Source organism: Leopardus geoffroyi, chromosome D3 (assembly GCF_018350155.1).
Source record: "Leopardus geoffroyi isolate Oge1 chromosome D3, O.geoffroyi_Oge1_pat1.0, whole genome shotgun sequence".
NCBI classification, from domain to species: Eukaryota; Metazoa; Chordata; class Mammalia; order Carnivora; family Felidae; genus Leopardus; species Leopardus geoffroyi.
In genome coordinates, this window is record NC_059339.1 from 17770805 (window position 1) to 17797281 (window position 26477).

General features: G+C 50.5%; 2 protein-coding genes, 1 long non-coding RNA gene and 1 pseudogene across 5 annotated transcripts in view; 2 read left to right on the forward strand and 2 right to left on the reverse strand.

Annotated features, from left to right (window-relative positions):
• The window catches only part of LOC123588032, a 52282-nt gene extending 44685 nt beyond the window's left edge, over positions 1-7597 (reverse strand). The window contains exons 1-2 of one of the 2 annotated variants that reach the window (XR_006707661.1): positions 7487-7597; positions 5910-6000 (exon numbers count right to left, since the gene is read on the reverse strand). This is a non-coding gene — a long non-coding RNA (uncharacterized LOC123588032). Of the gene's footprint in view, positions 1-5909; positions 6001-6711; positions 6963-7486 lie in introns of those variants that run through there. The other variant, XR_006707660.1, reaches the window with a different exon arrangement.
• FICD (FIC domain protein adenylyltransferase) lies at positions 6977-11622 on the forward strand. Its single transcript, XM_045458234.1, has 3 exons — positions 6977-7102; positions 8586-8938; positions 9944-11622. Exons 1-3 carry the CDS (start codon positions 6981-6983, stop codon positions 11017-11019), a joined length of 1551 nt encoding a protein of 516 aa, XP_045314190.1. The 5' UTR covers positions 6977-6980; the 3' UTR covers positions 11020-11622.
• Positions 11623-14228: 2606 nt separating this feature from the next.
• SART3 (spliceosome associated factor 3, U4/U6 recycling protein) overlaps positions 14229-26477 on the reverse strand; it is a 36296-nt gene continuing 24047 nt past the window's right edge. For both annotated transcript variants that reach the window (XM_045458233.1, XM_045458232.1), the window contains exons 13-19: positions 22630-22742; positions 21611-21687; positions 20848-21016; positions 17949-18403; positions 17039-17191; positions 15942-16132; positions 14229-15193 (exon numbers count right to left, since the gene is read on the reverse strand). In XM_045458233.1, coding sequence (XP_045314189.1) covers positions 15016-15193; positions 15942-16132; positions 17039-17191; positions 17949-18403; positions 20848-21016; positions 21611-21687; positions 22630-22742 — 1336 coding nt within the window. In that variant the 3' untranslated portion in view covers positions 14229-15015. The remainder of the gene's footprint in view (positions 15194-15941; positions 16133-17038; positions 17192-17948; positions 18404-20847; positions 21017-21610; positions 21688-22629; positions 22743-26477) is intronic.
• LOC123588652 lies at positions 15303-15419 on the forward strand (annotated as a pseudogene).

A 26477-nucleotide genomic window follows, 5' to 3' on the forward strand; every position in this document is an offset into this window, starting at 1 on the left:
ATTTATCTAAAAAAATTTTTTTTAACATTTATTCATTTTTGAGAGACAGAGAGCAAGTAGGGGAGGGGCAGAGAGAGAGGGAGACACAGAATCGGAAGCAGGCTCCAGGCTCCGAGCTGTCAGCCCAGAGCCCGACGTGGGGCTCGAACTCACAAACCGCGAGATCGTGACCTGAGCCGAAGTCGGACGCTTAACCGACAGCCACCCAGGCGCCCCTCATTTCACAATTTATTAAAGAGCATTTCCAGGAAAAGATCCTTTGATGTCCGTCCCTAGCCTTGTCTAGTTAGAAGTGGGAAACGCAGAATAAAAGTGCAGCTTTCTAGCCCAGCCAGGCACCCTTGCTAATTTCCTTGGCTCCGTGTTACTATGGCAACCGAAAGCTTCCACTGAGTGCTTCTGGGGCGTGTCCAAAGGGACTGCAATCTGGACCCAGGGTGGTTGCGGCCCCCCCTGCCCCGCGGCTGCCAAGCGCTTGGCTGTCCCGCTGACGGGTGTTGCTGGAAGGGGCAGCCTCGGATCGGGTGAGGCAGGGAGATCTGAGAAGGGGGAGGAGGCAGACCGTGGGGCCTCCAGATCGGCACTTGGGCTGGCCTAGTGGCCACCCTAAGTCACCATCACCACGCAGGAGGAGGAGAAGGTGTCAGTCACATCTTCTAGAGGCAACGATCTACAACGGCGTCCTGAGCACGTGAGCCAGTCTCCACGTCCGCATGACTGTGTTTTTTAGGCAGGAGTAGGCAGCTTCTCAGGCCAATGAGAGTAGCAGGGCTGGAAAGCTCTCATGAAACATCTGGGGGAAAGGCACTCTGGCAACTCAGAACCCACTGTTGTGACAGGTGAGTCTCACGCCTGCAGAAGCTTCCTGTCCTGAGGCCCCCAAAGACTCGGAAAGAACCACTGGGATTGAGGAGGGGCAGGCACAGTGGGTGCTGGACAGGCAGCCTCCGAGACGGCCCCCGATGACCTTCACCTCCTGCTGAACGCTAGGCAGTCCCCTTCCACATGGTACCGAGGTTGCCCTGTGTTGCGGCCCATACAGTCCAGCAGAGGTGACGATGCGTGACTTCAAAAGCTATGTCATAAAAGACACCATGCGCTTGGATCACTCAGACTGGGGGGAAGCTGCCATGCTGTGGGGACACTCAAACAGCCCTACGAAGTGACCCACATGGAGAGAAACGGAAGCCCCTGGCCACCAGCCAGCACCAACTTTTCAGCCACCTTGGGAATGGCTCTTTAGCCGAGTCAAGCCTTCGGGTGACTGTAACCCCAGCCAACATCACAACTGCAATCTCGAGAGAGATCCTGAGCCACAACTACCCAACTAGGGACACCTGGGAGGCTCAGTCGGTTAAGCGTCCGACTTCGGCTCAGGTCACGATCCCACGGTTCGTGAGTTTGAGCCCTGCGTTTGGGCTCTGCACCAACAGCTAGGAACCCAGAGCCTGCTTTGGATTCTGTGTCTCCCTCTCTCTCTCTCTCTGCCCCTCCCCAGTTTCTGCTCTCTTTCTCAAAAATAAATAAATAAACATTAAAAAAAAAATGAGGGACACCTGGGTGGCTCAGCTGGTTAACCGTCCAACTTCGGCTCAGGTCACGATCTCGCAGTTTATGAGTTCGAGCCCCATGTCCGGCTCTGTGCTGACAGCTCAGAGCCTAGAGCCTCCTTCGGATTCTGTGTCTCCCCCTCTCTCTGCCCCTCCCATGCTCATGCTCTGTCTCTCCCTGTCTCTCAATAATAAATAAACGTTAAAAATTTTTTAAAAACTCACCCAGTTAAGCCACTCCTGGATTCTTGACACATATGATGAGCTATGCAAAATAATAAATGTTTATTGTCGTGTTAAGCTGCTAAATTTGGGCATTATTTGTTACACAGCAGTGGATAACCCATACAGAGCAGATCCAGCTGCCCCTAAGAGACTGAAACTGTCTTGAGAAGAAAAGATGACTTTATTAAGATTTCTCCCTCCTTGCTTCTCATTCCCTTCTTCAAAGTACTTTTACATAAGAAAGTGATGTGTTGATGAATAAAGAGAGAGTCTACGGACTTGGATTTGTGTCCTGGCTTTGCCCTTGCACTCTATCCGCCTCAGTTTCTCCACCTGTAGAACTGAAGAGCCTAAGCATAACCTGTCAGCTCTGAGATCACAGAGTCTCCTAGTGGTTAAAAACCACAAATTCTGAGTCAGGAAGGCTGGTTGTGAACCCTGGCTCTGCCACTTGCTTGCTGTGTGACTCAGACTAATTACTTAACTTCTATGAGCCCCAGTCTTACCTTCTGTAAAGTGGGCTTAATAATCTCTGCCTCACAGCATTGTTCCAAAAGTCCAATAAAACAATACACATAAACTACTTCGTACACAGTAAGTGCTTAATAAATGGTGGCTACCACTACCAGTAATGAGATAGTGTGACCAGTACAATTATTTCCATGTATAGCCAAGATACAGAAGGATCAGAAAGGTTGGAGGACTTTATCAGTCTAGAGCAGGCCTAGGTATAGGGTGTTTTTTTAAAAGCTCCCCAGGTGATTCGTTGAGAAGCTCTGCCCTAGAGAAACTTCCAGACACACACCAAAAGATCATATAAGAACTTCGCTGACATGTTGCTTGTAATAGAAAAGGACTGAAAATACTCTAAATGCCCATCAACAGGTAAATGGGAAATAAATTGTTAAATGGAATACCACATAGCAGTGTCCCATTAATGAACCAGAACTCCATGCATCAATAGGACTATAAATCTCTCAAACAAAATGCCAAACAAAACAACAACAACAAAAAGAAGGATACGCAGCACACATATAACATGTAAAAGCATGCAGAACATCGCTATATATCATTTAGGAATATATACCTATGGGTAAAAACAAGAGGCCATATATGGATGTAATAAGCAACAAATTCAAGACGGTGATTATCTCTCGGAGGGAAGGAAGGGAAGTTGATATGGGAGAGAGTGCCCCGGGGCTTCAGTACGTTGGTAATATAATATGATATTTCTTAAACTGGCGGAGGGGGGGGTGCAGGGAGGCACCCAGGGACCCATTTTACTACCTATGCCTTCTGGATGTCTGAAATATTTCATGATTTAAAAATAGATGTGCATAAAAAATAGTACAATTGCGCACGGGATTTTTTTTGTCTTCTTCTTGTTTGTTTGTGCCTTCTATTATATCTGTGATCCCATTATGCTTTTAGGAAATAAAGTAGTTGTGATAACGTTGTAAAGTGACGGACACTAACTACACTCTTCATGGTGAGCATTGCGTGATGTACAGAATTGTCAAGTCACTGTGTTGTACGCCCAAACGAACATAATATTGTATGCCAGCCACACTTCAATTAAAAAAAAAAAATTAAGTAGGTAGTTGGTTATTTGGGTTATTTAATGAGAAAAGGAAACAGTTATGGTTTAATTTTTTGAAAGTAAGAAACATCACTTCCCCAAGTGATTGCTCTGAAAAGAGTACTTCTTTGCATGTCTGAGATCATCCTGAATCCCAAGCATGAGCCATCAGCCCAAGGACACCTATCCCAAACCCTGTCTCCTGTGGATGCTCCCTGGACCCCACTGGGTATGCAAACTGAGGACATCAGTAGTCAGGGAAAAGGGTTGCTGGGGGCCTCTTCTGCAGCAGCTCTAAGTTAGAAGGAGAGAGAAAAAAAAAAATCAAAGCAGGTTGGGAAATGAAAAGAGCCTGGGAGTTGGGAGAGAGAGAACCAGTCTGGTGTATTTTCTTTTAAATGAAGTTGAGTCATTCTGGAGCCATCAATGCAATATATAGCCTCGAGTTGGGGAGTTTTGTGTTTCCTAAGCAATAGAACCCGATTCAGCCAGCAAGAAGCGCTTGACTGCTGTTTCTTAAAGATGCATAAGGGTTTGTTTTGTTTTGTTTTGTTTTGCATAATGGACACATTTCCAAGCAGCCACTTTCCAGGTTCTTTGTCAAGTGTCAAGGTAAGCTCTTAGAAAACTCCTGCGTGGGCCACGAGGAAGCCATTTCCACCCAACATAGAATGCTTAAGGTGGAGAAAGCCGACTTTTCAATCTCGCTTCAGGGACCATATTTTGTGCATTCAACACAGCTGAATGCAGACAAAGTCAAGAAAATTGAGTGTGATCTCCTGACAAAGATTGAACGGGGGACGTGATGTTTGGTGAATTACTGCCCCCTGGTGGTCACCGACAGTGGTGCAGTCATTTGCTGAGCGGGCATTTGTGATGTTACTTCCTGTGTTCCCAGCCACCATCTCCCGCCCATTCTAAAAGCCTAAAACAGGGATTACAGTCTGGCAGCCCTGCATGGCCAGTGGGCAGAGATGCCAACTGTTAAAAAATCTGGAGAGCTTGCTTCGAGATCTAGGCCTGACATTTCTTGTGAAAAATCAGAAAATGTGTCAACTCTTGGACACATTTTTCACACGGTAAAGGTAGGCTAGAGCAGATTAGCTGTTACCCACCTTGGATAAGGCAGGTACGCTCACCTTGTCCACACTCCCCACCTCCCTCTACTGTCTCAGGCCCAGGCAATTTCACTCCTTGATGGTTCTTATGCAGCTTCTGGATTTGCTCCCCACGGTCTAAGCTCATTAAAGAACTGGGGCCTGAAGAGGTGGAAAGCGGACAGTGCCTTTAAAAGCGGATGATGATGTCATCTTATGCCTGGGAGGGGACAGAAGTCCACAAGCCCCATGATATCCAGTTCAGTGTGGTGAGTGACCTAGTCCAGGTAGGCCTTGCATTTGAACACATTATCTGTCTGGCCCCCGAGCCTCACTGCTTTCCCCTCCACTGACCATCCTCCATAATTCACTGGTAGCAAGGCAGCCTGGCCCTCCTCTGGGAAAAGTTTTTACAACATTACTACGCAGGCCAGCAGAAGTGAAAATTCAGGGCACTTCAAGGGAACCGTGTTCAAGACCTTCGTTCAAAAGACAGAAACAAGGGGCGCCTGGGTGGCTCAGTCGGTTAAGCATCCGACTTCAGCTCAGGTCATGATCTCGCGGACCGGGAGTTCGAGCCCCGCATCAGGCTCTGTGCTGACAGCTCAGAGCCTGGAGCCTGTTTCAGATCCTGTGTCTCCCTCTCTCTCTGACCCTCCCCCGTTCATGCTGTCTCTCCCTGTCTCAAAAATAAATAAACGTTAAAAAAAATTTAAAAAAAAAAAAAAAAAGACAGAAACAATACGGGGCCCCTGGGTGGCTCAGTCGGTTGAGCAACTGACTCTTGATCTCAGCTCAGATCATGATCTCACCGTCGTGGGATCGAGCCCCATGTCAGGCTCCGCACTGAGTGTGGAGCCTGCTTGAGATTCTTGTCTCCCTCTCTATGCCCCTCCCCTGCTCACATTCTCTCAAAATAAATACATTTAAAAAAGAAAAAAAAAAAAAAAAGATAGAAACAAGAAGCCCCAGAAATAACCACCATCTTGATTTTTTTTTTTGTTTGTTTCTTAAAAACACCATGGTTTGTCCTGTTTTAGATATCTCTTATTTGAGTCAACAAAATCTCTTGAGCCTTTGCTATGTGCCGTTCTCCATGCCAAGAGCCGGGAGCTGGGGGAATAGGGGAAGAGTTACCAGATATAAGCGGAAGCACAGCCAGCGAGGGCCAAAGCTGTTTGGTCCCTCACCTTGCAATGCCCCGCACCCCTCCCCACCCCCCCACGCCCCCATGGTATCTTTCATGACAGCACACCTCTGGCCTGGGTTGGGACACTTCCTTTGTGCCGTAGGTCAGTGGCTTCCCTCAACTGGATCAGGCTGAGACCTAAGAAAGGACATGGAGTCACTCCCCCGTGGTTGGAGCAGCCTACAGCTCTGACAGTTTCTTCTGTGAATAACAAAAACAGCAAGGACTTGGTGTCTTGTCTAGGAATAACTGCAACAGCAGATACTCACCAAACGTCAGATTTGTGCCAGACATGTAGGATCTCGCTTCGCCCTCACATAAAACTCTATGAAGTACTGTCATCACACTGTCCCCATTTTACTGAAAAGCAAACGGAACCGGTGAGATAGACCAAGTCACTTGCTGAATGTTAACTCAGCTTGCAAGGGGGCAGAGCTGGGATTGGAACCCCGGGCTGTGTGGCTTCCAGTGGAAACGCCCACAACCACTGCCTGATAGTGGCTCCCGAGGGGAATGTGTGTCATGGAAAAGGTCAGATCTTGAAGAGTCTGGCCTGCAAATCCTGAACTTGGGGCCAAAGGCGAGGCAGTTTGTCTCCATTTTACAAATGGAAAAACTGAAGCTCGGAATAACTTGCCGAAGGTCTCACAGAGCGGAGGTGACAAAGTCTGAACTTCAGCCGGGGTCCCTCTGGCTCCAGTCTATAGGCTAACATCTTAATGCTTAGCATTTCTGGGCACGTCCTGGGTGTTTAATTTCAATATCTGTGAACTAAGACGGAAGTTTCAGCTCTCTGCTTCAAAGAAAAATCTCTATCTCCCTGGGAAGCTAAATAAACCAGCCAGCTCCTTCTCGAGCGGATGCCAAATTAAAAACTCAGGGAGGAAAAGGAAAAGAGGTCAGAAACGACGGCAACCCTGGTACAGCGTCGTGGCTAAGAACAAGGGGCTGTGACGGCAGACTAACAGGGTGGAGAGCACCCTCATTTCACACCTAAGGAAAAGGAGGCCCAGGAGAAGGGCCCCAGGACGTGGAGAGGGAAGCACAGCACTCCGGGGCTGGCGGAATTACCAGTTTCCGACCGCGGCATCTATCATACCCGCAGATCTCCGCGCCCGCGCGGGTTTTCCGCACGCTACTCCCGCCTCTCGCCCGGGCACCGCCCCGCCTGTTGCTTATTGGCCGCTGCGGGCACGAGACCAACACAGGAGCCAGCCAATGGGAGTGGCCCACGGCGCATCTTTCCCGGGGAAGCAGGAGCTGACGCGAAAACCCGGAAGTACGAGAGGCGGACAGGTCGGGGAAGCCAATCCGCCACGACGAGGATGGCGAACCACCCAATGGCGAGGCGAGGCGCCGGGGGCGGGGCCAGAAGGCCGGCGGCGGAGCAGGGCCTGGGAGCCGGCGGCTGCGGGGCCTCCGAGCGCCTGGAAGTCGGCTGCAGGGTCGGAACCGGCGCGCGGTAGGAGGGGGAGAGCCCAAGGGGCTCGGAAAGAGCCAGCTGGGCAGGGGGCGGCGGGGGAGTGAGTCCTGGGCGGGGTTCAGAGGGACTGTAGCCAAGCCCCTCTGGGCGTCTGTTTCCCCCTTCCTAGGGTAGTGAGGGGTGAGATTCGCATCTCCTGCCTTCCCTGCGCAGACCCGCGTCCCTGGCGAACTCCAGCCCTGCCGTGTATCCCGTCCCTCCGGGAGCCGCACAAAGTACCTGGATGAAGCAGTGACTCACACCCTCCTCTAAACCCCTACAGCACGCCAAGCGTACCCCCGTTAGGGCGCAGACCAAGCCATTTCAGGTGTTATCAACGAGCCAGCTTCCCCATTAGACTCTAAGCCCTGAGCGATCACAAACCTCATCAGTCATTTCTGGGTCTTGGAGGCCCAGCACCAGAAGCAGGCCGGAATAGGGGTACACGGGTCCTGGTTGAGAATAAGGTAGAGGTTAAGACCTGGGCACTCTTCCTAGATGCACTGAGGATTCATTCTTCATGCTTCTGTTTACTCCCATGGCCTTCTAGAAACTGACTTGCTGATTTAGTTTCCTTTGTAAAATGGAGCTAAGGGTAGCTTTCCTTCATAAGGTGTTAAGGAGTAAGTGAGATAATGCACGGCTACCCCACAGCCCAGTGCTCAGTACACCATAGTTGCCCAATAAATGCTTATTGTCAGCATAATGGTGCTTGCATACCTGACCCCTCCACCTCCACTGCCAGCCCCAAGCACATGCCCACTGTCCCGATGGAGGGTGAGGAGTGGGTCACCCACTCTGGCCCACATCTGGAGGTTTTGAGATGCTTGGACTGCCCAAGCTCTAGGTGAGATCGTTGCTGGGCAGGCCAGGAAAGGAAGGCCAGAGAGGGGAGAGCAGCACTGTGGCTAATACCAGGGTGAGGGCATGAAGAGGCAGTAAATCAGGCCACAAAAATAGTTGTGTTTATCAGACACTAGGCCCCAGAACTGCCTTGGCCAATCTTGATGTGTGGCCACAGAGATTTGTGGTCAAGGGAGGTTGGGGGAGAGTTCCTGAATTCAAGTCCCAAGACTGTCACTTACTCACTGGGTGACTTGGGGCAAGGGGCTTCATCTCTGAGCCTGTTTTGTCATCTGGAGAAGTGGGAGGACGATAGATAGCATCTGCTCCTGTTGGAGACTGGTAGAGATAGTATGCATGAGGTCCTTGGTACTTAGCATGGGGCCTGGCACACAGTAAGCGCTCAATAAGTGTTGAGCGCGGTAGCATTACTGCTCAGAGTCCCAACGGCCTGGAAGTGGCACCAGTCTTTCGGGCTGGCCCCTCCCCGTTGATAAGCACTTCCTGCCTTGCCTCAATCCCCCTGGTCATAGTGAAGTAAGAGGTGTGGGAGCCTCCAAGCCCCAGCTGAAGTCAGCAACATATCTTGCGTGTGTCCCCTTCCCCCACTTCATCTCCTACAACTCTTGGTCCCCTGCAGATCCTGCTCTGAGGCAACGGAGTATGTCCAGGGGGCCTGCCCCTCCGTCCAGATGACACTCATGCCGATGGCTTCAGTGATGGCAGTGACTGAACCGAAGTGGGTCTCCGTCTGGGGCCGCTTCCTGTGGGTGATGCTGCTGAGCATGGTGTTGGGGTCCCTGCTGGCGCTACTGCTGCCGCTGGGGCCCATCGAAGAGCAGTGTCTGACCGTGCTCAAAGGCTTCTACCTGCTCAGGAGCAAGCTGGACAGGGTGCAGCATGCCGTCACCAAGTGTACCAGCCCGTCTACAGAGCTCAGTGTCACCTCCAGCGATGCGGCACTGCTGGCGGTCAGGACCAAGGCCTCTCCAGGTAAGACAGACTGGCCAGCTGTCCTCAACACTTGTTAATTTCATAGATATTTACAGTGCATACTGGGTCGTGTGTGCAGGACACAGGGCCACTATGGGGAACAAGTCTACCCTGAGCTCCCGGCTCAGACAAGCTGACAAATGACTGCCGCACGGCATCACCAGCCTGGTGATGGGGAAGGAGGGGAGCACACCAGGAAGGCTCCCTGGAGGGGATGCCTGAGCTGAGACCCCAGTGTAAATAGGAAAATGACCGAAAGGAAAAGGCATGAGGGGAAAGTGCACCAGGCAGAGACCCGGAGGGTGAGAGGGCTTGGGCATCCAAGGAAAAGAAGCCAAGTATGTGTTAATGACCCTCAGCAGTGGGTGGAGGGCTGGTGAGGGAGGGCTTGAGCTAGAGAAGTTTCTACCCCCGCGCTGTCCTCTGTGGTGCACTGTTAGGAGGCTGAGCTTCCCTGGTCTCTACCCGCTGGATGCTAGTAGCACCCTCACGCCCTTAACTGTGACACCCCACCATGTCTCAGACGCTGCTGGATGTCCTCTAAAGGACAAAATCACCCCTGCTTGAGAATCACTGGGTTAAAAGATTTAAAGAACAGATCAGGGGTGGGGAAGCCCCCAGGGCCTGGCACCGGGGTGTGTGTGTGTGGGGGGGGGCCGCTGTTCACAGCCTAGGCCTGAAGGGACAGGAGCAGGGATCAGCATCACCAGGACTGATCCAGGACAGCAGGGAGCTGAGAAGATCATACAGGAGGGCCACCTGACAGGAGTTGTGGCCACAGCCACTCACTTCGGCCCTCAGAAAGCTGGGGGCTGGGGAGTCCGGGTGATACCTCCCAGGGTGGAGGCAGTGGCTCTGGGGACACACACACACCAGGTGTGGGGCACAAACGCATCCACACACACACAGAGTGCTGGGACGAGCCCCCTGAAGCACCGGCACAGGGGACAGCGCCCCTGAACATCCCGTGGCCTCCCTACCCATGCTTCTTTGGCTCTCTTCTAGCTGGGAAGTTGGAAGCCAAAGCAGCTCTGAACCAAGCCCTGGAAATGAAACGCCAAGGCAAGCGAGAGAAAGCCCACAAGCTCTTCTTGCACGCCCTCCAAATGGACCCAGACTTCGCAGACGCGCTCAACGAGTTCGGCATCTTTTCCGAAGAGGACAAGGACATCGTCCAGGCCGATTACTTGTACGCCAGAGCGTTGACCATCTCGCCCTACCACGAGAAAGCACTGGTCAACCGGGACCGGACACTGCCGCTGGTGGAGGAGATCGACCAGAGGTATTTCAGCATCATCGACAGCAAAGTGAAGAAGGTCATGTCCATCCCCAAGGGCAACTCCGCGCTGCGCAGGGTCATGGAGGAAACCTACTACCATCACATCTACCACACGGTCGCGATCGAGGGCAATACCCTCACCCTCTCGGAAATCAGGCACATCCTCGAGACCCGCTATGCCGTGCCAGGGAAAAGCCTGGAGGAGCAGAACGAGGTCATCGGCATGCACGCAGCAATGACGTACATCAACACGACGCTGGTTTCCCGCATCGGCTCTGTGGCCATCAGCGACGTGCTGGAGATCCATAGGCGGGTGCTGGGTTACGTGGATCCAGTGGAAGCTGGCAGGTTTCGGACGACACAGGTCCTGGTGGGACATCACATCCCTCCCCATCCTCAAGACGTGGGAAAGCAGATGGAGGAGTTCATCCAGTGGCTCAACTCCGAGGACGCCATGAACCTGCACCCGGTGGAGTTTGCGGCCCTGGCCCATTATAAACTGGTGTACATCCACCCTTTCATCGACGGCAACGGAAGGACCTCGCGCCTGCTCATGAACCTCATCCTGATGCAGGCGGGCTACCCCCCCATCACCATCCGCAAGGAGCAGAGGTCCGAGTACTACCACGTACTGGAAGTCGCCAACGAAGGCGACGTGAGGCCGTTCATCCGCTTCATCGCCAAGTGTACGGAGACCACCCTGGACACCCTGCTCTTTGCCACAACCGAGTACCCGGTGGCCCTGCCAGAGGCCACGCCCAACCATTCCGGGTTTAAGGAGACTCTGCCCGTGAGGCCCTAACCCCGGAGAGCCTCCCTTGGTGCCAAGGGATGACCCAGTGGGAAGCAACACTTAGCGTTTCTAGAAACCTAGCCGTCTCCCGAAGCAAAAGGAGACCGATTAGGAACTTAAGCGTTCTTTACCTCCAAATGTTTTTGTTAAAAAAGCGACAAAACTAAATTATTAAGCCCTGTCTTTAAGGTAACTTATAACTCAGCCCAAGTTATTTATTTTCTTCTTTTGAGCTAGTAAATGTTGTGTGGCGTCCGCTGTCCGTGGTGGTGGCCCCAGTAGGCGCTGGGGGCGCACTGGTGCGCTTTGTGTGACCAGAACACGGGTTCTGGAGCAGAATTTGCACTCGGGTCGGGAGAGGCCGGGAGTGTGGACCGAGGTCTAGGGCCCCAGGAGTAACTCCTCCAAGTGTTTCTGTGAAACTGGCTGAGAGGTGCTGGGACTTCACCTGGGAGGTCAGCACTCTTGGTGCGAACCCGGTCCCGGTTCTGAGAAATAATGGAAAGCTTTCTTTCTGAGAGAGTTTTGCTCCCCTACAAAGAGATGAGCATTGTGACTAATTCTCACTAGTAGGGCAGACTTTTGAGATACAAAATAAAAAATGTTGACAACATTTCTGTGAGATACCTTGCTTATTTCAAGGGAGTCTTTGAGTCCTAGGTGGCTTGCGAACGCGAGTTGCAGAGGCTGGTTTTTTTTTTTCCCTGTCAAAACTCTTTTTCTAATTAAGAATAGCCGAGCGGCCAGCTTGGTTTTCTCTGTGTCTGAATGTTTCTCACACTTCATTTGCAGCAACTCAGACCAGATGTTTTAGTCTCAAAGTTCTGAGTTCGTCACTCGACTGGGTCATACCGCACGTCAGGTATTGTGCACGTGGCCAAGTCTGACTCTGAGTGTAACATCTTGTGTAGGTAGACATTCAAGAATACATCTGAGAAAACAGATGCCACGTATGAACACCGAATATGCATTTTTGGTAACAAACTGGAGTGTCTCCCGAACCAAGGGAAAACCCTTAGCCACAGTCCGATGTGTCTCTCTTGTCGTGCGGTTTGATCCACGTACTCACCTGACCCCCACCTCCCGCAGCCAGGGTACAGCACGGTGTCCAGCATTCCCTCGGGGAAGCAAAAGAGATTGCCTTCCAGTGGTCTTATCTTCCTAGGAACTTGTAAAATGATAAAATGTACCACACGGCCAAGTTTCCACGTCGTCATTCTATGGAAGAAGGCTCTCTATCGATAACAAATGGCAGAGGCGACAATGTGACCGCTGCTGTGCTCCTCAGAGTCAAAAGGGCCACGGGTCCCCCTCCCAGTGACGGAGCACGGGACATCTCACGCCGTAGTGCACTCTGTCAGGGTCCAAATGATGGTGAATACATACAAAGTGTGGTCTCTGGCTTGAGAAGTCACACTCTGACAGTAAGGAGGTCACTATTCTGAAGTAGCAGGTGTCTGTATACCTCTTTGTGTAATTAGCACAGAGTAGCTTTCTGAAGGATTAAGAAAAATGTCTGAAGTGGCCCCGAGTGATATTCAAACCTCTATAAAAAATCTTTTTGTATTTGCACGTTGCCGTAAGGTAGCTCTTCAACCTAACTCTTCTTGATGTTATAGGCACACCAAGGAAGCCTGACGGCAGCGCTCTGTACTATAGAGAAGCGTGCGCTTTAGTTCTGTTGCGAAGGATGTTATTTTAACAGATGACTGACTCTAGTAAAGTATTTTACGACAGAAAGGCCCGAGACTCGGCTGTCTTATCCAAGAGCTGTTCCCATTTGTTACGAGGATGAAGGAGGAATTCTTGCAGAACGTGAAGTCCTATTTAGATTATCGTGGCAGAAAACAGATCCCAGACGGTGATTTCAACAGGAAAATGGGACAGAACCCTTTGGGTTAGCCACCTACCTGTGCCGGCAGGGAGAAGTCACCGACCTGTCACTGACACTCCCAACTGCGTGCCATTTCGTGCTCCTGTTTGCCAACAGTTCTTCGTTTCCTGGGGAAAACACACAGACCCACTCACATGTTCCCGACAGTCCGTTTCTAGAGCCGTCAATACCCTGAGCTCCAGCCTGAAGAGGTTCAACTCTGTGATGGGCCTGTGTTGACAGGCGAGAGCACAAAGTGAGGGCAGAAGGCTGCCCCCATCAAGAAAACAGAACAGTAAGACGGGAAGCCGCGAGAGTAAAGCCACATTAACCTGGATTAGGAAGGGAATATTCGTGGCTCCTCGGCAGCCGTCCCTGAGCATCCCCAGTCCCCTCACCCAGCGAGCAGGCTTCTGCAGGAGGGTGAGTGGCCATATTCCAAAGAGCACAGGAGGAACCAGGGTCACAGCACACGCTCTTCTGGCTGCTTCCAGCAGCCACTACTTGAATTTAATTCAGAAGTAACACCTGACAAAAAATGTTTTGTGCCAAAGAGAAAGACAAGGTAGAGGGGAACCTTCAGATTAAAAGCCTTGGGAGGTTTATCAACCGATCCTAACTTACCACGGTGGGGGGCGGGGGGATACATTTACAGAACAACAGGAAACTGGCCATGTGGATAGCTGAGGACACGAAGGCATGACTGCTCATGTTTCTAGGGATGATGACAATACTGTGACCTTTAGGTCTTTATCTCTTTGAGGCAGGTGCTACGCGGTTACTGGGGGAGTCCTGTGATGTCCGTAACAGGCAGGAGGGGGTGGGGGCAGAAACGAAGGCCGATGCGCTAGATGGGAAATGCTGAGGCTCAGTGGCAGGCGCGTAAGGACTTCCTTTTGCTCTTCTGTCTGTGCTTTTGAATAATGCTTACAGTTTTCTGTGAAAAATGTAGTAAAGCCTGATGCACAGAAACTTAAAAAACCAGAGAAGTGGGTTGATTTCCATCACACATGAAGCATTTCCTGATTTCTTCCCCAAGAGTGTCTTTACAAAGTCTATTTCCCTATTGGACTGGCAATGCTGCTTTTAAAGCAATAAGTATTTGATAGAAGCGGAGAGGTTAAAAAAAAAAAAAAAAAAAAAAAAGCTTAAAAGCTGCAGTGCCAACATGCTGCAAAGTAAAGTTTAAAACGGAAGACCCATCACATCGGAAAGGATTTAAATCAAAGGGACAGCAGGACTGGACTTACAAAAGTTCTATTCACACATGTGTTAGGTAACACCAAGTGCACCCATCTCAAAACACGTCCGGGTTTGAATGAACATCTGAGTACCATTCAGCAAGAAGTTTTTAAGAGAACTTCAGTTTAATAAACAAAGCTAAGTGGGAAGATTTTAAGTTTGCACTTGACATGGCATTTAAACAAAACCAAAGGGCTGAAACGCAATGTTTAGACAAAGAATACAGTTCACTCAACACTAGGCAAAGAAAATGGTCCACGGCAGGTGGCGCACAGAACTCCCAGACAAAACAAATGTCACAAAGACTCGGCTTTTAGGAAACATAAAACAATGGGTTGATGTATCATTTACAAATACATAATATAAAAACGCGCACAGCCCCCTTGAACAAAAATCCATCAATTTTTTTTTAGGTGACTTCCCCTATCCCCACCACCCCTTTACTAAAATAGGCCATTCTGGTGAATTACTAGCATCTGCCATTTTGTCTTTTAAAATTAAAAGAGTGACGGGCACGTGTGCTGTGCAAGGTGTAAGAGAAGTGTCTTATAAAAGGGGGCCAGAGCTGGCCGAAAACATTTGGACAGGTGGTTCTCAAAACGGTGTTTGAGTTTCACTTCTGTTTCTCACTCCATAAGACACAAAAATATTTTAGGAAACTACACCCTGGGCCCAACCACGGAGTGATCATTTTCCTCCTATTGCCCTCAATATGAGGGAGCACTTCAAGCCTCTTTCCTTGGACACCCTCATCCCTTTCTGTCTAACCCAGAGGAAAATGTGCAAGAGGGGTGCTGCCCCGGGCCCCTCCATACCCAGAGTACCGCTGGGTGCCGGGTGGTCTTCCTGGCCAGCATGAAGTAAGGCATTTCCCTTCTCCACAGTCCCATTCACTTTCTCAGAAGCAACTTGGCAAAATCGGCATTGGACATCTTGGGTGCCTCGGTGGCCGCTGAGGTGGTGACCGCTGGCCGCGGGGCGGGGCCGTTCTCAGCCTGAGCAGCCGGGGCGCCCGGGCGCTGCAGGGCACGAGGCAGCAGGGAGAGCTGGGTTCTTCCCTTCCCCCGCCTGGAAGAGCAAACACCGAATGTATCCTTTCCAAGCAACAATTCACGGCCCCTCCTTGATTTGGGAAAAGAAGCCAGGATGGTCTTAAATCACCCAAAGCTAAAAGGTGAAGACTGTACTTTCAAGGGTCATTTCTGTAGTCTGTTACGAGACAAGTTTCTCTCAATGCACAGAGCACAAAGTTAAGAGGTGAAGAGTAAAAACCAGAAAGGTAAAGATGATCCCTGTTCTGCCTGACTTTGAACTGGCAAAAACCGGTTTAACAAACTGCCCCTTCCACAATTTTGGCAAAGACCAACCCTGTGCAATACAGTCACGAGCAGGGCGGATCAAAATGCTGTCATCCTTCAGACCTCACCAACTAACGTCACAATTCTGCCGTCTCATTCCTACCGGCTGAAAACCTCGCTCTTAGAGGATTATAGCTGGGGCTACAGGTCACCCCGGCAAGCTTCTGAATCCACACGTATGGACCCTACTGCCAAAGGAGGCTTTAAAATAACCGCCGCCTAGAAACCGACCGCCCTCAAATAAGTCACGTGTGAAACTGTGAACACCAGGAAGGGCTCCGCTCCCCGGCTCACGCGCCGTGCGGACCTGCTCCGGACACCCTGCTCTGGTGAGCCACGGTGAGCATCCCCAGCACGGCAGGCCCTGGCTCTCTGCCCAAGCCCGCGTGACTAGCAGGAAACCAGCTAGCGGCGCCGGCCAAGACGGAGTCTGCGCCCGGTGGCACGCAAGCACTTACGCTCCATAAATCTGCCGCGGCACCAAGGCACCACCCGGCCCTCTCCTTGCTTCTGGCTTCTCTGGAACCTTCCTCTGAGGGGGATTGCTGATGGCCACTTTGATGACATTCTCTTTGATAGTCATGCCATCCATCTTCAGTACGGCCTGTGATGCCTGAGATTCACTTTCATACTCCACATAAGCCAGGCCCTGAAAGAGGCGGAGCCAGAGCCGTCAGGTCAGGTGCTGCGCAGCCAGACACGATTTCCTCCCTCAGTTCTGGAAGCCGGTACCGGGCAGGCACCCCGTCATCGGGTTCCCTCCCCCCACCGCCACCGTCCTTTGTCTACAGATTTATTCGCTGGCCCTGCTCTTCCTCTCTGTTTCTGCCGACTGTAACTTCAGATCATCTTTGTGAGGTTGGTACACCTCATGCTTGCTCCAGAAAAAAAAAAAAAAAAAAAAAAAGGAAAGAAAAAAAAGATAAGAATAACGAAGGAAAGAAAGAAACGGACAGACGGACCAGTGTAAATCCAGCAAAAACAAATGGATGAGGTGGCTGGACACGGGATGAGCCCTCATGTCTGCACCTCGGCCCCTCCTTGCTTCATAGTCTTCAACTCTCCATCACCCTGGACGGCCGGGGGAACGAGAGGTCATCCAAACACGTGCCTGAACAACTACTCAGAATGTCGCACAAAAAGGATCTCGCAAGGTGCCCAGGGGGGCTAAGGGGAGGACGTGATGGGGTCTCGGGGAGGGACGGGAAGTGGTGGCTGGAGGCCTAGTGAAGGGGCCGGCCTGGGCAAGAGGGCGCTCGCTCTGGAAGAGGGCACCTCGCCCACACCTCACAGCCAGGGGTCTGCGCTGAGGCCCCTGCTAATTCAGGGCAGGTTCCCCGCCACGGCCGATGCCCTATTCTTTTTAGCATAATTAGCTGGAAACAAGCCAATCCGAGTCCAAATGCAAGTAGAACCAAGTGTCCTATCATTCTGTCAACCTGTCGTTTCTCAGCAGACAAACCAGAAACCTACTCAGAACCTAACAGCCTGAACAGATGGAGAACGAGGCTGGCCCGAGCCTTGGGAGGCTAACGCATCGCGCGCAGACACTGACCTTCGGTTTGCCCGCCCGGTTGGTAACCAGCCTGATGTCCTTCACGGTGCCATGAGCCTTACAGATCTCTTCCAGTTCCTCTTTAGTGCAGGAAAAAGGCAGGCCCGAGACAAACAGCTTGTGTTTCTCCAGGGCAGTGCTGTACCTGAACACCTACAGAAAGAAGGGAGGGAAACGAAGTCAAGCACCCACAGCCCCATCCAGCACACCACACCCTAGTGCATACCAGACTCAGCCCGGAGACGGGAGCCAACCCTGGGTGCCACAGATTGGTTTTTTTGTTTGTTTGTTTTTAATGTTTGTTATTTTTGAGTGAGAGAGCATGAGCAGAGGAGGGGCAGAGAGCGAGGGAGACACAGAATCTGAGGCAGGCTCCAGGCTCCGAGCTGTCAGCACAGAAACTGATGTGGGGCTCGAACCCACGAACAGCCGCATCGTGACCTGAGACAAAGTCTGACGCTTAACCCACTGAGCCCCCCAGGCGCCCCCGGGTGCTGTGAATTGTTAATGGCACCACTCCAAGCAAGTCACTTTAACTTCCTCCTCCAGAACATGGCAAGAATGGAAGCCGCTGTTCTCCTAGTGTGGGCAAGGAGCCGACAAGGCAGTATGTTAAATACCTCACACGGCCCCCTCGCCCCCTCGCCCCCTCTCCACTGCTAAATTCAGCGGCAAGCAGCCATTGTTACGGTTCCTAATGTTCTCATCACGTGTCAACCAGCGCGGGCTCGAAGAAACCGAGCCAGGAGTCAGGCCTCAGCTACCCAGCTCAGAACAGACCCAGTTAACGCGGCAGTTACCAGACTACAGATACCGCACGTGGACGCTAAATGTTAGCGGCTCCAGGAGAAAAGCGTTCGCTCTGCCCGCAGCAACCCAACATGAAAGGCGTCGTGTTGCACAGACCCACCTTGAAATCGGGATTTTTGCTCTTATCCACACAGGGGGAAACAAACATCGGCCTCCCTTCTACGTTCTTCCGGTCTAACTCCAGCGCCTGCAGGGCGGACTTCTCCTCTTTAAACTCCACGTAGCAATAGCCTCGGAAATCGCCCCGGTTGCTGAAGATGGGCCGGATCTCCGCCACCTCCCCACAGGCCTCAAAGAGCGGCCGGAGCTGCACGTCCGGCTCACTCATGCTGTAGGGCAGGTTGCTGACGAAGACGGTGATGCTGTCCTTGCTGCTGTCGTGGGGCACCTTGGGCACGTCCCTCTTCAGGGCGGCCGCCCTCTCCTTCTGCTTTGAGGGGGGGTCCACGTCCACGGGCACACTTTTCCCCAAGAGTCCCGCTTCCGGCTCTCGGTCCTGTGCTTCTCCAGCTGAGGGAGTGCTGTCCTCAACCTTTCTGCGTTTGGAAGGCTGCTCTACAGGTTGAAGGAAGCAAAGTAGCAACGATTAAGATTTCTTCTCTTCAGCGAGCTGTTCCCCGTAAGTGCTCTTGCGGGGAAAGTTCTCCTCCCACCACAAACGGCTGGTCTGTGGCAGCTGCCCAGGACACACTCTCTGGACCTGGGCCATACCACGCCCTCTGTCAAGTCGTGCTTCACCCATTCAACTTGTCCCCCCACTTTCTGGGCCTCAGTTACATTCAGGTAAGTGGACTAAATCAGGTGATCACTTAAGTCCCCATCACCCACTCTTTTTTCTTCCTAATTTTTTTTATTTTTGAGAGAGTGTGTGTGTCAGCGGGGGAGGGGCAGAGAGAGAGAGGGAGACAGAATCCGAAGCAGGCTCCAGGCTCTGAGCTGTCAGCACAGAGCCCGACGCGGGGCTCGAACTCGCACACCACGAGATCATGACCTGAGCTGAAGGCGATGCTTAACTGACTGAGCCACCCAGGCGTCCCCCATCGTCCACTCTTAATTATACAGTTGATCCTTGAACAACACGGTTTTGAACTGCGCAGGTGCACTTGCACGTGGACTTTTCTGATAAATACCATTCAGCATGGAAATGTACTTTCTCTTCTGGTTTTTGCAATTACGTTTTTTCTCTAGCCTCATTATAAGCATACAGTATAGAACATACGTGACGCACAAAATATGTGTTAGTCAACTGCTGACAGCATCCCGGGAAGGCCCCCAGTCAACGGTAGGCTAGCAGTAGTTAAGTTTGGGGGGAATCAAAAGTTACATGCGGATTTTTGACTGTGCCCGAGGTCGGCACCCCTAACCCTCAAGGTTCAAGAGTCACCTGCATCAAAGGGCAGGGGATCTCCAACTTCAGGTGGCAAATGCTCTAGTACCCCTTTTGCTGGGGCAGCAACGGAGGGATGGGGCCGGGAGACTTGAATTTAACGTTTATTTATTTTTGGGACAGAGAGAGACAGAGCATGAACGGGGGAGGGGCAGAGAGAGAGGGAGACACAGAATCGGAAACAGGCTCCAGGCTCTGAGCCACCAGCCCAGAGCCTGACGCGGGGCTCGAACTCACGGACCGCGAGATCGTGACCTGGCTGAAGTCGGACGCTTAACCGACTGCGCCACCCAGGCGCCCCGGGAGACTTGAATTTAAACAAGCCCCTTAGGTGACTCTGCAATACGGGCTCCACATCTACACAGCACTGCAGTCCCTAAACTGTTCACTGCTGTCTCGTGTCCTTCAGCAGAGTTTAACAACATTCCACTCCAACCCATCTGCCCCACTGCCTCCTGAGGAACGGTCCTGGAAGCCAATTGGCACTGGCCCCACTTCCAGACCTTTCCATCAACTCCCCACTACCCTCCTAATGAAGTCTAACCATTGCACGCTGCATTCAAGAGCGGCCCCGAGTGGGCAGGCCGGCCAGCTCCTCCGGCCTCGCCTCCCCCAGCCTCCCATATGCCAGCACACCGCCCCCAGCACGCATCGGGGCTCAAACCCAGCTACCTGTCATTCAGAGAAAATGCCAGGCTCTTCTGTGCCTCGTGCCTCGCTGTCAGTGGCACTGTTTGGTTTACCTTTCCCTTCCTTTGCACTTGACAGCGACCCCTCCTGCCTCCAGATGTCGAGATGCGTGAAGTCTTTCCTGCAGACAGCTGACACCCGCCAGTGGCCCTTTGGCCTCCGCCATTAATCCACACCGTGCTCTCCCACGATCCTGACTACCCACCACGGCAGTCACGTCACATCTGCCTTTCCTGCTAAACCTGGAGCCCTAGGACTGTGAGCTACCCATACATGGTCATTCTGAAGCCCCCAAAAGGTGCATAAGCGAAAGGTCGTTCAATTGGATGATGGCTCCGTTACTATTTCCCTCTGGTTGACACCATTGTACTAGGAAAACGTATGGCGTCCCTTAATGTCTAGAGACAATGCTTTTACCTTGACTGACGTTGCTGAAATAAACCTGACCCACACCTGCCCAGCCCTGGAACGGCAGGGGCAAGAGAAACTCTGGCTGAAGACTCTACCAAGTCACAACCATTTGGCAGGCCGAACAAGGCAGGTGCCCGCGCAGGCTGGGGCTGCGGTGCGGGATGCTGGAGCCTGAGAGGATGAGGGGCAGGGGCAGCTGGGGTGTGGGAACCCGAGTGGGTGAGGGGGGTTCCACACAGCAGGCAGGCGGAGGGGGGGCGATGGCACAGTGGAGGGAGTGGAGGCTGGGAAGACAGGCCGAGGTGGCTGCAGGGCAGGGAATGGCACACGGCGTGGAGCCCGAGCAGGGGGAGGTCACGCATGTGGACGGTGGAGAGGGACAGGAAGGGTGATGGGGCACCATGCGAGCAACTTATTCTCACATGGCTTAAGACAAAAGTTCTCTGGATGTTTTTCATAACTTCACTGGAACTTGGAGATGCTCCCAAGTAGCATTTCCAGAAAGCTTTACCTTCTTCATCATCGCCCCACTCTTTCTCATCATCCTCTTCTGCTTTGCGCTTGTCTGCGCCTCTGGTCTTTTTCTTCTTTTTTAACGCCTTCTTCTCAGCCCGGGCCCTCTTCCGCTGTTCTGCCTTTTCTTCTTCTTGCTGGGCGAGCGCCGCTTCCTTCTCCGCAACCTGGGAAGTTGGGAACACGGACGCATCACTAAAATGCAGCGACTGCGGGAACTCTACGGACCCGTGGGGAGTGGCGAGGGAAGGGGACTTGGGAGTGGACATTCACTACCCCAGGGAGAGGAGAGGTCGCCAGGAGGGGGAGGAGGGTGTCCTCACAACGTTCCCGGCCAGGGCTTATCCAGGATTCTTAGGGTTCTGTGTCTCGAGTCTACAGGATGCTCTGCAGTGTCCCCAGGAATTACTCACCAAAAGGAAGAAACACATCGTAAAACCGGGGCTCTCATTAACTGGGACGGGTTCAAGTTCCAATCACCGGGCTACGTGGGGCTCCATTCTATCTCTTTCAACTATAGCCCAATAACTTTTAGGTCCCAAATCCCCCCCACTACATACTTATTGCTGGGGCTCAAATTTTGAGCCAATCCAAGAAAATGATACAAGATAGGCTTCAATGCGGATTCAAGTGTTTCACTAATTAATATTCTCTGAGCAAACGATACTTAAGACCTCAAAGGTTTTGACAAGAAATATTCATACGAAACACAGTCAAAACAGCTAGCAGAGGTTCTGAAGACTTTAAATAAGCATCATCACCTTAATTCTCTGCTCATTAACACGAGCTAATCGAGTTTCGGTTTTCTGAACAGCTATATCCCAATCTTCTAGAGTACCTTGACAGAAAGAGAAGCAAACTTTAACTTTTTTGCATTTGCAAGGGTGCAACAGTATAAAATTTTCTTAATTTCCCCGCACCTCTACCAGAGATCTCTCCCATCAAACAATAAAAACTGGAGAGTCGGCTCCCCATTTTAGGACTTCCTTGTGGCAGGCTTGAGCTTTTCAGAATGTGAATAGTCCTCCCAGATATGTCTAAAACATCCCTTTTCTTTTAGAAGAGACTTGAAAACCAGAATATGATCTATTATGGGCTCTCCGCGGCAAAGATTAAGAAGACATTCTAACGTAACGGGTACAAGGCATTTACACGAAGATGAAGGATTTTAAGAGCTGCTCAAATGATAAATGTTAGGGTATTTTTTATTTGCTTTTGTTGCTTCCGTGTTTTGTTTCCAGTTCCGAGGGGTTCATACCCCAAATCTAGATCAACACCCGTAGATAAATGCAATTTCCTACTGAGAACTTAATACCGAGGCTCTCAGCTAGGACAAGGGACGCACACCCCACCGAGGGCCATGTTCAGCCCTTTGCCCCTCAACAGGCCTTTCGTGTGCGTGACATTGTGCTAGAGCAGGGACTCTGAACTGCGAGCTGGCTCCCCAGGGAACAAGTCTGGAGATGTCTCTGTCGTGACCGGGGGTGAGGGAGGAGTGCTGCCGGTACCTAGTGAGCAGACAGGGCTGCTTTGCCCACCGCAAAGAATGAAGAGAACCCTGTGCCAGGGCGCATCCCAGAGAGCCCTCCTTGTACCCAGAGACTCTCAGAAGAGGGGCGACAGGATGTGGACTCACTGGCGAGTGCCATCAACGCTCTAATCACTGAGTGCCATCTGAGCGGCTGTACCCATACCCAGTCTGTCCTTAGACTATAGTCTTGAGACCAACCGGCTAATGGGACAGACTCCAAGCCAGAAGCCGAGAGCGGAGGGTCCCCACCTTCTGTCCTCTCCATGGTGAGCAACACTTCACAGACGTGCTCGGGGTAGTCACTGGTACACTGGACGGCCCGGTGCAGAGCCTTCCTACAGTGCTGGGTGTCACCGTGTGCCCTAGGACAGAAAACAAACCATGGCTGCCACCGGGACACAAAGCAGCAGGCACAGAGAAGGAGAGGCCGTGTTCTCACAGGCAGCGTCACAAGATCAGAAGCTCTGCGACAACTCTAGCTTCTGAGGAGGCTCTAGCTTCCAGAACTGCCCACAGCTCTTTGCTACTTGTAATACTTTCTCCCTTCTCCTCCAGTCAAAAGCTAAGGCTTTCTTCTAAGCCACTCTTGCCTTTAGCAACCAGATGCTACTGGAAAATGCACCTGGGGCAGTAGTCCGTGACCAGGTGACCTGCCTTGACAGCACTGGCATAGGCAACACAGGTGGGAGGTCTAAGAATGCCATATAACTTGATCAAGTCCTTAGAGAAACTCTAGAATGCTGTCCTACCCAAGGGAAGAATCACTAATCCAGCAGACTGCCAGATTTCATGCCCAGAGTCCCATCTTTTGGTAACTGCTGTTACTAAGAGAATATTGTTTATTGTGATGAGCAGTGGAAAGATACACTGCTCATCACAATAAACAATATTCTCTTAGTAACAGCAGCTCTGAAACACTACGTTCCCATTTCTATTTTTTAAAAACTTACAAACATATGTAAATATTATAAATACGTATTAGGACACTAAAAAATAAAAAAATGAGAGCGGCGGTTCTCCAAGTATGATCCACGTCACCCCAGAGGGTCTCCAAGACCCTTTCAGGGAGGGGATCTGCAAAGTCAAAACTACTTTTGTTGTTACTGAACACGAATTGACTTTTTCACTGTGCTGACATTTGCACTGATGGTGCAAGAGCTACGGTGGCCCTTAGCACAAATCAAGGCAGCACAGTTTCCACATCCTGTGGGACAAAAGGAGATGTGCACACTTAAAGTGCCTTTTCTGCACACCCGAGTATGACGGTTGTCCCAAAGAAGAGATCCTTTTGTTTAGGGGGCAAGCTGAACTAGTTTGTTTTCTCATGAAACAACATTTTTACTTGAGAAAAGAGCTGAGTGACAAAACCTATGGTTATGTAGACCTGAGAATCCGGCAGACATTTCTGAAAATTAATGAAGTGGGTTCGTCACTTCAAGGAAAACCACGAACTGTATCTGTTGCCATGTTAACAGCGCAACTTCTGAGTGAAAATCCCGATTTAGGAAAATCTGTATCTGCCACTTTGAGGCTGACAGGTTCCTCCTTAACAGACTTTTCTAAGATCACCGAGGACATGAACAAAATGATACCTTTTAAAATACCGTATTAAAGGGGCGCCTGGGTGGCTCAGTCGATTAAACGTTTAGTCTGACTTCGGCTCAGGTCATGATCTCACGGCTCGTGAGTTCAAGCCCCATGTCAGGCTCTGTGCTGACAGCTCAGAGCCTGGAACCTGTTTCGGATTCTGTGTCTCCCTCTCTCTCTCTGACCCTCCCCCGTTCATGCTCTGTCTCTCTGTCTCAAAGTAAATAAACGTTAAAAAAATTAAAAATAAAATAAAATAAAATAAAATAAAATAAAATAAAATAAAATAAAATAAAATAAAATAAAATAAAATACCGTATTATGAAATGTGTCGATACTGTGTAGAGCTGCATGACTCAGTGATTGCGTATTTTCCACATGAACAATGCAGGTCACAGAACCATGCATATTTGGTAAAAAGTCCATTCAAAGTACAAAACAGACCAATGGATATTAGCGTAAGAGTCTCAGAAATTCAATGATACGGTTTCAGGTGCCACATCGCAACTATTAAGAAACTACTTGCTGGGGCGCCTGGGTGGCTCGGTCGGCTAAGCGTCTGACTTCAGCTCAGGTCATGATCTCAAAACTCATGAGTTTGAGCCCCGCATCAGGCTCTCTGCTGTTAGTGTGGAGCCCGCTTCAGTTCCTGTCTCCCTCTCTCTCTGCCCCTTCCCCAGCTCGTGCTTTTTCTCTGTCTCAAAAATAAATAAAAACATCTAAATAAACTTTTTAAAGAAAATACTACTTGCCGAATCTTGCTCTAGTATGAAAGAATATCCATACTTATCTGAAAAGCTTATTAAAATACCCCTTCTCTCTTCTAGCCTCCTATCTGTGTGAAGCCAAATTTTCTTCATATTCTTCAATGCAAATTCACAAGACAGCAAATACAAAATCCAGCAATCTTCTAACCCAAACGAACGATACTCGCAAAAATGCAAAACCATGCCACTTTCCTAAGTTATTTCGGGGTTTGGAAAATAATCATTTTTCATAAATAATATATTCTTTATGTTAAACATAATGAATTTATTATTGTGACAATAAAATTATGTTTCAATCTTTCACTTTCTAATACAGTGCTATTGATACTTAGGAAGATGTATCAATGTTTCTAATGTGGTCCATTAAAGACACAGAACTCACATAAACAAAAGCCGTTCAGGGTTCTCAAACTTTAAGAGTGTAAGGGATCCGGGGCGCCTGGGTGGCTCGGTCGGTTAAGCGTCCGACTTCGGCTCAGGTCATGATCTCACGGTCCGTGAGTTCGAGCCCCGCGTCGGGCTCTGTGCCGACAGCTCAGAGCCTGGAGCCTGTTTCAGATTCTGTGTCTCCCTCTCTCTCTGCCCCTCCCCTGTTCATGCTCTGTCTCTCTCTGTCTCAAAAATAAATACACGTTAAAAAAAAATTAAAAAAAAAAAAAAAAAAAAAGAGTGTAAGATTCCTGACCAAAAAATCTGAGAACTGCTGGTCTAGAGGAATATTCAACAAGCATTTTTTTTTTTAAATGGTTATTTTTAGATAGCACATGTGTGCATAGGGGAGAGCCAGAGGGGGGGGGGAGGGGGAGGGGGAGGGGGAGAGGGGGAGAGAGGGAGAGAGGGAGAGAGGGAGAGAGGGAGAGAGGGAGAGAGGGAGAGAGGGAGAGAGGGAGAGAGGGAGAGAGGGAGAGAGGGAGAGAGGGAGAGAGAATATCCCAAGCAGGCTCCATGCGGTCAGTGCAGAGCCTGATACGGGACCCAATCCCACGAACCGTGAGGACTTGAACTAAAATCAAGAGTCAGATGCTTAACCCACTGAGCCACCCAGGTGCTGCTCATAAGCTTTAATAGTAGTCATGTCTCTGGGGATGAGATGGGAAGAAACTTTCACTTTCTACCACACAGTTTTGTAAGTGTCTATTTTAATTTGAGTACATGTTGTTTTTTAAATTGGGGTAAAATCCAAAATACTCAAAAAAATATATAGACAAATATATTTACTGACACACAATGTTTAAGACACAATGAAATAGAAAAGCTGGTCATATTTTTTACATCTTACCCCCGTGATAAATATCATTGGTCACATTATTTATTTAAAATAGCTTCAGAGATTTATAATGTACGCTATCATTCCAATTTCTTTAAAACAACAACAAAAAAATTACAGAGCACCTGGGTGGCTCAGTCACTTAAGCATTCAACCCTTGATTTAGGCTCAGGCCATGATCTCACAGTCATGGGATCGAGCCCCACATGGGGCTCTGCACTGGGCGTGGAACCTGCTTAAGATTCTCCCTCTCCCTGTGCCCCTCCCTAACTCGTGCATGCGCTTCCTCAAAAAAATAAAATAAAAAAAATTTTTTTAATGTTTATTTATTTTTGAGAGAGGGAGAGAGAGAGAGAGAGAGAAAGAGACAGACTGTGAGCAGGGGAGGGGCCGAGAGAGAGAGAGACACAGAATCCGAAGCAGGCGCCAGGCTCTGAGCCGTCAGCACACGGAGCTCAAACCCACAAACCGTGAGA